General features: G+C 38.9%; 3 protein-coding genes, 1 long non-coding RNA gene and 1 pseudogene across 8 annotated transcripts; 1 reads left to right on the top strand and 4 right to left on the bottom strand.

The window, feature by feature from the left end:
* Window positions 1–8: 8 nt before the first annotated feature.
* LOC128873633 (odorant receptor 82a-like) lies at window positions 9–2,096 on the bottom strand. The gene is made up of 5 exons (XM_054117332.1): window positions 1,294–2,096; window positions 1,066–1,165; window positions 719–820; window positions 444–599; window positions 9–381 (listed from the first exon to the last, which is right to left on the bottom strand). The coding sequence occupies exons 1-5, from the start codon at window positions 2,094–2,096 to the stop codon at window positions 328–330; spliced, it is 1,215 nt and encodes a 404-aa protein (XP_053973307.1). The 3' UTR covers window positions 9–327.
* A 232-nt stretch (window positions 2,097–2,328) lies between these two features.
* LOC128873460 (odorant receptor 83a-like) lies at window positions 2,329–4,524 on the bottom strand. Of its 3 annotated transcripts, XM_054117056.1 has the most exons (6): window positions 3,855–4,524; window positions 3,468–3,785; window positions 3,186–3,285; window positions 2,994–3,104; window positions 2,659–2,814; window positions 2,329–2,586 (listed from the first exon to the last, which is right to left on the bottom strand). In XM_054117056.1, exons 1-6 carry the CDS (start codon window positions 4,283–4,285, stop codon window positions 2,536–2,538), a joined length of 1,167 nt encoding a protein of 388 aa, XP_053973031.1. In that variant the 5' UTR covers window positions 4,286–4,524; the 3' UTR covers window positions 2,329–2,535. The 3 variants fall into 3 exon arrangements, with proteins under 3 accessions (XP_053973031.1, XP_053973030.1, XP_053973032.1); XM_054117055.1 differs by having other exon boundaries at window positions 3,468–4,524; XM_054117057.1 differs by lacking the exon at window positions 3,468–3,785.
* Window positions 4,514–7,866, top strand: LOC128873462 (uncharacterized). The gene is made up of 3 exons (XR_008456423.1): window positions 4,514–4,541; window positions 5,190–5,397; window positions 7,344–7,866. It is a non-coding gene; the product is annotated as an uncharacterized LOC128873462 (long non-coding RNA).
* On the bottom strand, window positions 5,418–10,193 carry LOC128873461 (uncharacterized; annotated as a pseudogene).
* Window positions 10,194–11,140: 947 nt separating this feature from the next.
* On the bottom strand, window positions 11,141–13,270 carry LOC128873459 (odorant receptor 22c-like). 3 transcript variants are annotated; one of them, XM_054117054.1, is made up of 6 exons: window positions 12,451–13,270; window positions 12,111–12,210; window positions 11,928–12,038; window positions 11,615–11,770; window positions 11,459–11,541; window positions 11,141–11,188 (listed from the first exon to the last, which is right to left on the bottom strand). In XM_054117054.1, exons 1-5 carry the CDS (start codon window positions 13,266–13,268, stop codon window positions 11,485–11,487), a joined length of 1,242 nt encoding a protein of 413 aa, XP_053973029.1. In that variant the 5' UTR covers window positions 13,269–13,270; the 3' UTR covers window positions 11,141–11,188; window positions 11,459–11,484. The 3 variants fall into 3 exon arrangements, 2 of the variants coding, with proteins under 2 accessions (XP_053973029.1, XP_053973026.1); XM_054117051.1 differs by lacking the exon at window positions 11,141–11,188 and having other exon boundaries at window positions 11,294–11,541; XR_008456422.1 differs by lacking the exon at window positions 11,141–11,188 and having other exon boundaries at window positions 11,444–11,541; window positions 11,615–11,801.
* Window positions 13,271–13,389: the final 119 nt, after the last annotated feature.

Genomic DNA, 13,389 nt, shown 5'->3' with positions numbered 1-13,389 from the left:
GGTTGGTTCGCGGTCAGAAAACAAGGAGCGATCTTCGTTTTCTCGTTTATTGTGGCGTATTTTTTGGGGGAGATGGGGGACAAGGAAAGAAAACGCGATTTAAATCGTTTACATGAAAAAGGTGGAGTTCGAAGTGAAAATCTCATCGTAAACGACGAAACCGCCGTTTTGGAGGGTGACTTTAATGCCCGCACTGTTCGTAGTTTATTCGTAGTTACTCGTAGTTTAACATACAGCAACGAGAATGTATTCTTTTTCGTTTTTACGAACCTATACGAGTTTATACACGTAAATAATGTTTCTTTTTTTTCTCAACAATGTATCAGTCTACATTGCAACCGTGCGAAGCATGTTGAAGTATGTAAAAGATGTTTTAAATACCTGTAAAGATGGGTCTTTTAGATTCCAGGATTACGAATAATTCTTCTTGTTCTGATACTCACGTCGCCGAAAGTTGCGAGAGATATATTGACTAATTTGCCGGCAGTAATTTTGGTCACCATGCTTGATCTTGAGATTAATAGGATTAAACCAGCGGCAGTCTTGTGAGGTAAGCAATACCAATTCGTCATGTACGCTCTTTTGCCAACCTTCGTGCACTGTCAGAAAGGGATAACGGTTAGTTTATTAAAAATTGAAGGACACGTAATTCTTTCCAACAATTTCTTATCGTTTTTAGGCAATCACAATTCTCGATTTCTCACTAGCATTTCTTTACCTGGTCCGTGATCCTCTCGCCGATATAACAAAATATAAAGATATTAAATGTCATCGATACATATACAATAGCGTATATGGCTAAGGTTTCCTTTGACTTTTCCTACAAAGACAAAGTATGCTCGAATAAGGATCTTGTCTTCATACTTATTGTTACATAGGTATCATAAAATTTGAAACTATTATCTTTGTTATACTGCGGAACATGCACTTCCGAGGATATCCTTTCGAAGCGAACTTTGATTTTCTATTCTTACGAAATTCATATTTGTCTTTAGCTAATCACGAAAATCTAAGATTTTCCGGACGAAAGACTATTGTACCCGTATCACAAACTGTTGAACGTACCGTAAGAAAATAATAATCAAGTAGGCACAAGTTCAACGTGCATCCCACTAACTCAACGAGACATATAAGATTCATCACTTTTTCTGTACGCAATACAAGACTGAAATTAATACTTTCATAAATAAACACATACTAATTTAACGCAAAATTACTTTTAAAATACACATAAACATATCGATATAAATATAATACGTACATATACTATCGAAGATAGAATAGAAATAATACCTTAACGCGTGTAAATGATGTTCCACGATATAAGCCAACTTGCTATCAGAAGTCTGTCCCTTTCTCGAATCCACCATATTATCCAAACGAGACATCACTACGTCTAGCTGACCACAGGCATGGGTCGCTAACACAGCAGCCAAACCGCATGCACCAACCGTGACGGAATTGGCGATGAAGACGGACATCAGTTGCATGCCGAGGACAATCTCGTTGACCGGGCTGAATCTGACGTCCAACAGTTTCGTGTAAAATGGGCATGGTAATTGAAACATCGAAAGAGTTTCGTTACCGACGTGAAACACCGTTTTTCGAAAGCCCGTGATTATGGTGTACGAGCAGACGCCGAGGTTCATGCACAGCGCGGCGATGCACGCGATGAAACGACCGAACTTTGCATTTTCAAGCATCATTTCGCGATGCTCCGGTTGCCTCGCCACCTTCCAATCGTTCTCCATGTGCTTCAAGCAGCTACGAATGTCATTCGCCCTTAACAGCAAACAGCAGTAATTCAGCTCGCTCATCAGCCAATGACTCATCGGACCGATCGCATTCATTCTCACTTCCAAGTTCGTGTCTTCGAACAGGATGAACAACGCGCATGGCGCAAACGTAAAGACGATCAACGAATGGCAGACGAGATTCAACAGTTTCACAAGGAACCTATCGGTACCAGTGGATTCGTTTGTCCTGGGCCAGGCCCCTATTGGCTTCAGGAACCAACGATTCACCTGTATACTGCACTCGTAGTCCTGATTGTAACCAATATTGATCGTCGAATTTTCACGAGACGAGTTCAACATGATTGCTTCGCGGAGACCAGTTGGGGAATGAATCAGTTCATTCGCGATTAAACTGCTCGAACAAAAGTTGGCGCGTGCGCGAATTTTTTTCTTTCCTTAGCCATGACATGGTGCTTAGTTCGCGAACATATGAGCGAGCTGACCGATCAATGCTTAAGAGAATATTGCTTTAAAGACGTAGCTGCGACGAGTGAAAGAGAAATCATTCGTTCTGGTAAAAAGTCTGGTGGCAAGTATTTGATATTCGAAAGTGTGCGATGATATTCCCTACACCTATTTTAAGTGAAAAATGAATTCTTTCATGTGGACTAAAATGATGCTCGACACAATGGTAGGCTTGTCTATTCAAATAATTTTATTAAATTATATTATATCAAACATTTGAATAATACACGTAAATCTATTCGATGATGCGAACAATTGTTCCTGTTTGTGCACTTTAAGTTAAGGTTCGTAACATGTTTAGAAAAGCTACCGATGTTTTGATAACCTGACGATCAAGAAAAACGGTTTTACCTTATTTATACACCAAGTACCTTACGGTGTTATGTTTGATACTCACGGAACTGAAACTGTCGAGAGACAATTTGATGAGATTTCCGGCTGTAAGTTTTATCGTTGCATTGGACATCGCAATTATCAATACTAAGCTGAGTCTTTTCTTTCCTGGTAATCGATGCCACTCGATCATATAGGACCGTTCGCCAACCATTTTACACTGTTACAAGATACTTTGTTTTTCTTCCAAATCCATTAATATACCGCATTATACACTGCGTTAGAGTTCATAGCATTTGCTCGATGTATTTTCAGAGCAACAGGTGCGAAGCAGCATACAGAAGGACATTGGGATTAAAGTGCAACACTTGTATACATTTTGCGACTACATAATCTTACCTGTTCGGCGACGAGCTCGCCTATATAACAAAATATGAAGATATTGAAAGTAAGAGATGCAAGTATTATGGTATACGTTACAGTAGCAGTCATGTCCTTTGAATTCCATTCCTACGGTATTACAAAAACGAATAATTACATTTATATTTGCATAGCAAAATTGTCATTCGGATTGCGCACTTTACGCCATACCACAATAATGTAATATCCAACAAGACACATATCCAACGTACATCCCGAGACCTCAATGAGGGATATTTCTGACATTGCTTTCTCTATGAGCGCCAAGAATCTGTAATTGAAAGTGTTGAATTCAGAAAGATGAGATTTATTTACCGCACCTTTGCAACCTCACTTCTTTCAGTGATTAATATGAACATGTCATTGAATTTCTTTCTCAAGTTCATGCAGAGAACTCAATATTACAAATGTTTTCGTACGTTTCATTCCACACAAAAGCTACATTTTACACACTTCAGTATTCGAACGTGTTGACTCACGATGTTCGCGATCCTTCCATCCACGGACTTAGGGATATCTGAACGGCCCGTTATTAAATTGTCCAGCAAACACATCAAAACTTTCATTTGTCCGCAAGCGTGCATTGCAAAAACTGCCGCTAAACTGCAGCCAGCAGCCGCGATTCCATGAATCAGGACACCTCCTAACATTTGTATCGTGAAAAGGATCTCGTTGGCTGGACTCTGCCGAGTGTCGACTAGGAGTCTCGAGAACGGAAACACCATCGGAATGAACGTCAGATTTTCGTCCACCACCGCGATCGTTCCAACGCTTATAGGTACAGCGATATAGTAGAAAACGAAACCGCTGTACATGAAAAAGGTGGAAACTTTCACTAACCGTCTTCCGAAATTTGCAGTTGCTACCATGATGTCGCGGTCTTCCAAGTGCTTAACGTTTTTCCAGTCCCATTCGATTCGATCGAGACACTCGCGAATATCGTTCCCATGGAAGATTAACGAATAGTACTTCAAATATGCCATAACGCAAAAAATCAACGGGCCGAAGAGTTTAATTTTACTGTAGAGATCCTCCACTTCCAGCATCACGTAGAGACCGCATGGTATGAAAAGGAAACTTATCAAACCGTAACAAACGGCATTTATTTGCCAATTAAAGCATTTCTCTGCTCGCGAGATATTAGGCAACAGTGGCCAGGCACCCATTGGTTTCAAGAGCCACCGATTCCACTGAGTGCTGAGATTTACATATTTCTCGTACTCGTGGACCATCGATAGACACTTAGTACTGGCTCTTTTGGAGTTCTGCATCGTTCAGGTTCGAAAGCTACATGGATACTGAAAGCTCCACCGACCCGCGATACGCAGGTAAACATTGTTGCGCTTGCGCGTCGATTCTTGATTTCTCTCAGAAGGGATTTCGAACGAAGAAGCGAGTAAAACGAGAGTAACTTTGTTAGAAGGGTTCAACCCTTCGTCGTAGCACGTTTTCAATTTATCGCTTTATACATTATAAGTGTAGCCCGGGCACAGATGGATCGATCTTTCAATCCTCGACAGACCACAAGTACAGACACTACACGACAAAGCTTGTGTATTAACTTGTGGATTATCAAGATTTATTTGTTCATATCGTAATCGAAATATTGCTAATAAAACGTTTCTGTATGGAAGCTTAGAAACTGTTGGTAAAAAAGTATGAATCGTGAAAAAAAACTTCACGTTGTAGCGAATGTTATTATTACTGTAATATTTATAGTATATCTATACAACGATTTAAACAATTCTTCTCGAGATGGTATGGTACACGAGCTTTTGTAACAATTAATTAAACTTTACTAATTGCATACATCAAGCCAACGTTCGCAACATGTTTAAGAATGCAACCGATGTGTTAACAACCTGTTCGTATAAAAAGTGTATTTTTTTAAAAATCGCATGCCTCGATAGTTATTTTTTACGTTTGATACTCACGTCACTGAAACTACTAAGTGTCAATTTAACGAGATTTCCAGCTGTAAGCTTCATTGTTGAATCGGACATCGCAATTATCAATATTATACCGAGTCTTTTGTTTCCTGGTAATCGATGCCACTCGATCATATAGGATTTCTCGCCAATCATTCTACACTGTTACGAGATACTTTTATCTTTTATATCCTTTAACACCGTATTATATACTGCGTTAACATTAATTGAAACTTTCTTTTCGCAGAGTTTGCAGAGAGATTCATGATTTCTCTCAGAAGGGATTTCGAACGAAGAAGCGTGCAAAACGATAGCGACTTCATTAGAAGGATTCCACCGTTCTCAAATACGGATCGATTTTTCAATCGTCCACAGACCACAAGTACAGACATTACAGAATAGAGTTTGTGTATGAAATTGTGGATTATCAAGTGCTGGTGTTTTTATGTGTCATGGTAAGTTCAGATAAACGATTGAACTTGAGATGGTACATGTAAGATACGTAAAGTTTCGGTATACAACAGACCTTGAAATAATTGAATTTAAAAATAATCGGTTGGTTTGTATACGTAGGTGCTTTTAGGAACGTTTAATACTATCATAAAAGTATACTGTACATTTGTTATTCCTCAAAGTTACGGTACACTAATTTTCGCAGCAAGTATTTTAACAACATCGTTCGAGTATAGCGAGAAAAGATCATGTCACTGCTCGTAACATGTTCAAAAATCCGACGGATGTTTTAACAATCTATTTATATAGGAATTTCATATACAATCAGTTTTAATTGTCGAATAAGCTAACCAATAATGGTGTTTCGATACTTACATCGCCGAATGTGCTAAGGGACAAGATGACCATATTTCCAGCAGTAAGATTTATCGATGTATTTGACATTGCTATCAATAAAACGAAGCTAAGTCTTCTGCTTCCGGTTAGTCGATACCATCGAACCATGTACGACACCTCACCAATCTGTTTACACTAATAACAAAACACATTTGTTTTACACTGTATTAAAATCATATGAAATATACTTTTACTGTTTTACTGGTCGCGATAGTTAGACCATGGCATTACGTTAGACTATAATAAAAATCTTCTCTTCTGTAATTACATGGAATTCTTACCCGTTCTGCGACTAATTCGCCTATGTAACAAAATATGAAGATACTGAACAGAAAAGACGAGAGGAGTAGGAAATAAGTTGCAGAAACGGTTAAGTCGTTCGAATCCCATTCCTACAATGCCAAGAAACAAATACGTGTATTTGCATTTGTTTATATCGGGAGTACCGAAAAGTAATCAAAATGTCTTGGACTTGGAAAAGTTTTTCAATGAAAAATCGAAGGACTTTTTTTAAAAAGAGATTACTTTTCGTTCGCCCTACAAACGCCGTTCTATTCGTTTGCGTTGTACACGCGTACCATAATAATATAATATCCAAGAAGACATAAATTAGCTGTGCATCCCATAAATTCCACTAACGATATTTGTTGCATCACTTTCTCTGTCATCGATAAAAATCTGTAAATGATTGAATCGGTAAACTGTATACAAATTACAGGCTTTCGAAAGTTTCATTCTCCATACTTCAATACTCGAACGTGTTGGTTCACAATGTTTGCAATTCTACCGTCCACCGTTTTGCACAGATCCGGTCGGCCGTCTATCAAATAGTCCAGCCAAGACATCAAAACTTTCATCTGTCCACAAGCATGAATGGCAAGAACAGCAGCCAAACTGCACCCGGATGCAGCGATTCCATGAATCACGATTCCCGCTAAAAATTGAATCGAGAAGACGATCTCGTTGGTAGGGCTGTACCGCGTGTCGACGATGGCTTTCGAAAAAGGAAACAACATCGGTATAAAAGTTAAATTTTCGTCCTCGGCTGCAACTTTTCCAACACTGATAGGTACTGCTATATAATAGAAAATGAATCCGCCGTACACGGAAAACAGGCATATTTTCATTAATTGCCTCGCAAAATTCGCGTTGGCTATCATGATGTCTCTATCTTCGGAATGCTTGACGTTCTTCCAGTCCCACACGATCCGTTCAACGCACTCGCGTATATCATCCTCGTGGGAAATTAAGGAATGATATTTCAATATTCCCATTAGAAAAAATGAACACGGACCGAACAATCTCAGTCTGGTGTAAAGATCCTTTACGTCTACCATTCCGTAGACAATGTACGGTATAGCAAGAAAACTGATCAAACCGTAACATATAGTGTTTACGAACAAGTTAAAGTATTTATTCGCTTTTGAAATATTACGCGAATGTGGCCAAATGCCCATCGTTGTTAGTAGCCACCGGTTCCACTGAATACTGAGATTCACATATTTCTCAAGCTCGTGGTCCGATGACTGAGACGTATGTACTTTAATTCCAGGTTTCTGCATCGTTAAAGTTCGAGCACTCGGTTGTTACTGCAAGCGTGTAACTTACTAACAGTTTGAAGGGAAGTAAAGATGCGCCTGCGCTTGATTCCCATTATACTTGGAAGGGAACACTACTGTGATAATAAATTCTATAAAGGGATGATCCCTTCATTTTACCCCATGCACGGTTTGCTGCTTTATGCATTATAAATGTATTCAGGAGGATAATCGCTCTCGAACATCATCGACAAGTTGATTTGTCGGGTACCCCTGAACAGGTACAGTAAATGAAACTATACGTGCGCCTACAATATTGTGTGTTACACGTAGCACAAAAAAATATGTGTGAGTATGCATGTGAATTCGCGAACGATAAGAAAATGCGAATAGGGCAAATAATGATCGTAGCATGCTTAAAATGTTATTTTCAATAAATACAAGTACAGGTAATTTCTTAGTTCTACAAGTGATGATCTTTAGTTGTACATTGGATTTCGCCGCAAACATATCGATTGTATTATTTGGGTAATTTGGAAAACGATCACGTCGTGGCTCGTAACATATTCAAGAAAGCGACGGACGTCTTAACGACCTATTCGTTGTAAAAAGTTGTCTTTACTCTTCAAACGAATAATCGATAATGATGTTGGGATACTTACATCACCGAAAGTGCTAAGGGACAAAACGACCATGTTTCCTGCAGTAAGTTTCGTCGACAGATTTGACATCGCAATGATTAAAACGAAGCTCAGTCTTCGATTTCCTTTTAATCGATGCCATTCGACCATGTAGGACATCTCGCCAACCTGTTTGCACTGTTACAAAAGATTTGTTGCATCAATGATGTTGCAAGTGTATCGTACGTCTTTTTATCCACATATTCAGGGTGTCCCAAAATTAGTGTAAGAACCGGAAATGGGGGATAGCCGAGACGATTCTAAACACAGAGCCCGGCACGTACCCAGCTGAGCACGCGCTACTCGGGCGCTGTGATTGGTCGGCGATTTTCGTTAATAATTCAAAAACGAAGCACCATCGGACATTTTTACAAAGGAAATTGTGATTCAGAATCGTCTTATCTACCCCCATTTCCGGTTGTTACACTAATTCTGGGACACTCTGTATACTGTGGTAGAAAGAATCATTGTACAGGGTGTTTCCTACTTTCCCGGCTAGATTGTAGGAGCATAATCTATAAGTGAAAATGAGGAACAAATGTTATACGAAGTTTGTTTATAAACGCGTTGTTACGATATTATACTTTGCCTGTACTTACGAGATATTTCTTGTTTTCTGACTATTCGTTTTAGTCACAGTAGTTACTTTTGACTTATCGTGTGAAGTATCGTGCGAGATAGTATATATAGGTTTCTGCAAGAAGAGCACCACATCGTTCAGCATCGTTAACACATATTTAAACATATGCAGAACAGGTCCAATTCGTCGTAACAAAGTGTTTATCATGCTCCTCCAATCTTGACGGAAAAGTAGGTAACACCGTGTATAAATTATCGTCAAAAGGTGTTTTCTACCCGCATTAAGATTCTTACCAGTTCTGCGACAAGTTCGCCTATGTAACAAAATATAAAGATATTGAAGAGAAAAGACAAAAGTATGATCGCGTACGTTGCGGAAGCAGTTAAATCCTCCCAATTCCATTCCTGCAATATTAGAAGGCAAATATAGATTTAGTTGTCACTTATTGTTCAAAGAAAATTTTATCCATATCTGTGGATACTATCCGCATACCATGATTACGTAATAACCAAGGAGGCACAAATTCAATGTGCATCCTGTGAATTCCACAAAAGATATTTGTTGCAATGCTTTCTCTGTGAGTGATAAAAATCTGCAATTGAAAACAATACGATCGAAGAATACTACGGACTGATAATCTCAGCCGATTAAAGCGTTGTTTTAGCCTACAAACTTCCTACATTTTCAGTAACGATTCTGCTATCTAACAACAGCTAATGTTCTAAATACGCTTCGACTTAATTAATGTACAAGTCTTCAAAAGATTCGTTTTACACACTCCAATACTCGAACGTGTTGGTTCACAATGTTTGCAATTCTACCGTCCACCGTTTTGCACAGATCCGGTCGGCCGTCTATCAAATGGTTCAGCCAGCACATCAAAACTTTCATTTGACCGCAAGCATGGATCGCAAACACGGCTGCCAAACTGCAGCCAGCAGCCGCGATTCCGTGAATCACAGCGCCTCCTAAAAATTGAATCGAAAAAAGGATCTCGTTGGCGGGGCTGTGCCGGGTATCGGCTATGTATTCCGAGAAAGGAAACACCATCGGAATGAAGGTCAGATTTTCGTCCTCCGCAGCAATTTTTCCGACCCTGATAGGTAACGCGATGTAATAAAAAACGAAACCGCTATACATGAAAAACGTGCAAACTTTTACTAATCGTTTCCCGAAATTCGCACTGGCTATCATGATATTTCTGTCTTCGCTATGCTTAATGTTCTTCCAATCCCATTCGATGCGCTCGATGCATTCGCGAATATCATTCTCGTGACTGATCATGGAGTAGTATTTCAAGTACGCCATTACACAGAAGCTCAACGGACCGAAGAGTTTAAGTTTATTGTAAAGATCCTCCACTTCCAGCATCACGTAGAGGCCGCATGGTATGAAAAGGAAACTTATCAAAGCGCAACAAATGATGTTCATCTGCCATTTGAAGCATCTTCCTATTCCTGAAGAATAACGCGATTGTGGCCAGATACCCATCGGTTTTAGAAGCCACCGATTCCACTGAATGCTAAGATTCACATGTTTCACAAACTCGCGGTCCGTTGTCTGGGATGTATTTGTTTTACTTTCAGGCTTTGGCATTGTTAAAGTTTGAACGCTCAGTTGTTAGTGCTATCGTGGGGCTTAGAGACAGTTCGAAGTAAAAACGAGCTGCGCTTGCGCCTAATTCCCAGTTACATGTAGAAGGAATCAGCAGGGTGCATAAATAAATCGTTTACAAAGGGTTGGATAAACCTTACATTCAACTACATTTTCAATTCCCTGCTTTATGTACTATAAACATAGGTTTGTAGCTGATAACTCATAAACATCGATAAATTGATTAGTCATGCGTCATGAAAATGTAGATGCGGTTATCAATGTGAAGGGACAGTAAACGAAACGGTACGTGCGTCTGCTTTATAGCGAGTTACGTGTGGCACAAGACTTTCACGCTTCGAAAAATTTGCTTTGATTGTTGCGTTGGAAACGTCGTTTGTTTTTCTTTCTTTTTTGTTATTACTGAAAAAAGTATACGACATATAAAAAAAATTGTCCGACAGCATGTAGCAATATTCTTGGGCAACTTGCACAGTTTGATGTGACATGAATGCATCACATAACACAATTATAGGTTTACTCGTAATTCCAATTATCTACTGTAATGATCAACAAACCCGATGGTCTGTCTTTTTCAGTGGGACAATTGTACAAAAGTTCTCATATTTCTATGCCGACTGATTGATACATGCGAAGGATTCGAAGACGTGAATAGGCTAAAGAATGATCTTAGTATGCTTACAATGTCATTTTCATTAAATACAAGTACAAGTAATTCCTTAGCTGTATATTCGTTGCGAATATTTCTAGTACTTTGGAAAACGTTCACGTCATTGCTCGTAACATATTCAAGAAAGCAACGGACGTCTTAACAACCTATTCATTGTAAAAAGTTGTCTTTACTCTTCAAACGAATAGTCGATAATGATGTTGGGATACTTACATCACCGAAAGTGCTAAGGGACAAAATGACCATGTTTCCTGCAGTAAGTTTCGTCGACAGATTTTACGGATTTTACGGATTTTACGGATTTTACTCTTTGTTCTACCATTACAAAATATTAATAATTAGACGTATGTATGTGTGTGTGTGTGTGTGTGTGTGTGTGTGTGTGTGTGTGTGTGTGTGTGTGTGTGTGTGTGTGTGTGTGTGTGTGTGTGCATTGTGCAGCAGAGACATTGAGTAAAATAAAAACTTTGAAAATTCATCGACAAAATAAGGAATTGTCCAAAATGTCATTCTCGTTAATTTCAAATTAACCAATAAATCTATTCAATGATACAAATGCTTGTTAGAATAGTACAACACTCTTACTGTTTTCATAACATACAATCCAATTTTTAAGCCACAGCCACAGTTCTCAACATATTTAGAAAAGCAAATGCTGTTTTAACAACCTGTAAATTAGAAAAATATTTTTTTCCATACCTATACATCCGAATAATCCATAGTTTCATCTTCGATACTCACGGAACTGAAACTGTCGAGGGATAACATGATGACACTTCCAGCTGTGAGCTTCGACGTGGCATTAGACATCGCAATTAGTAAGATCATGCTATGTTGCTTCCTCTCTGGTAATCGATGCCACTCGATCATGTAAGACGTTTCGCCAATCATTGCACACTATTACAAGATCCCTTTTCTCTTTTATGTCCTTTAATAACGCAGTATACACTGCCGAATTTGCTATACTCTTAGCGTTAAAGGTGTAGAATTGCATTCGGAATGACGTTGTCGTTAAAGTCAAAGAATTTTATACGTTTTGTAAATGTAAAAATACCTGTTCGCCGACGAGTTCGCCTACATAACAAAATATGAAGATATTGAAGAGAACCGATGTAAATATTATGGTATACGTTACAGTAGCGGTCATGCTCTTCGAATGCCACTCCTATAATAACAAAGGGCCAGTATATACAAGTGTATTTGTACAGAAATGTATCATTCGCATTGTGCGTCGTACCATGATAACATGATATCCCACAAGGCACATGTCTAATGTACGTCCCGCGACTTCGATGAGAGATATTCGTGACATTGTCTTCTCTATGAGAGACAAACATCTGTAATTGGAAATATTGAATCCTCGTGATAATTATTTTCTCCGCTATCGGTACAAATATTTGATTGTATTATTCTTTCTCAAGGTATTTGCTTACTGATAGTTTACAAATTCAAGAAAATGAATAAATTGTTATGAAAACTTTGGGATTCAACCATTTAATACATTTTTCATAGGTTCTGTTCACAAAATAAAATTAATTATATAAGGTTGTATTATAGAAAATCTGTATTTTACACACTTGATTATTCGAACGTGTTGATTCACAATGCTTCCAATTCTATCATCCACGGTTTTACACATGTCTGATCGACCGTCTACCAAATGTTCAAGCCAGGACGATAGAATTTCCATTTGACCACAAATGTGGAGCGCGAAAGTAGCTATCAAGCTGCAAACACCAGCTGAGACTGCGTGCATCAGGAACCCTCCTAAAACCTGTATTACGAATATGATCTCGTTAATCGGACTGTAACGAGTATCGAGTATTTGTCTCGGGAAAGGCATCGCGATCGGAATGAAGGTAGTATTTTCGCCTTCTATCTCGATCTTGCCGACTTTGATTGGTAATACAATATAATAAAAAGCGGCACCGCTGTACATAAAAAGGGCGCATATTTTTGAAATTCGCTTTCCGTAATTCGCTTTCGCTATCATAATGTTTCGGTCCTCCGAGTACTTTATGTTGAACCAGTCCCATTCGATGCACTCGATGCACTCGCGAATATCATCTCCGCGAGCGATTACCGCGTAGAATTTTATATACGCCACCACACAGAAAGCCAATGGGCCCACGTGTGTGATTTTGTCGTAGACGTCTTCTGCGTCTAAGAATATGTACAAAGTACATGGTACGCAGAAGAAACTCATTATAATGGAACATATCACAATCAAGATCCAACTGAAATATTTATCTATCCGTGTAGTGTCAGATAAATTTGGCCACATCCCGTACGGTTTTAGGAGCCACCGACTCCACTGAATGCTGAGATCTACATATTTCTCCAAATCGTGTTCTATTATCTGACCTTTCGTTAAGGTTGTCACTGGACTTAGCATCTTTGAAGCTTGACGGTTCGCTCGATACTAGACTCATTTATTGTACAGATAATTGTAAGAGAAGTAGAATTGCGCTTGCGTAAATTTCCCGAGGGTAGACTGAAATCAATTTAATTATGGA

This window comes from Hylaeus volcanicus, chromosome 3 (assembly GCF_026283585.1).
Source record: "Hylaeus volcanicus isolate JK05 chromosome 3, UHH_iyHylVolc1.0_haploid, whole genome shotgun sequence".
In the NCBI taxonomy this organism is placed as follows: domain Eukaryota; kingdom Metazoa; phylum Arthropoda; class Insecta; order Hymenoptera; family Colletidae; genus Hylaeus; species Hylaeus volcanicus.
The sequence above is the reverse complement of the archived record's forward strand: the minus strand, read 5'-3'. Positions and strand labels throughout refer to the sequence as shown.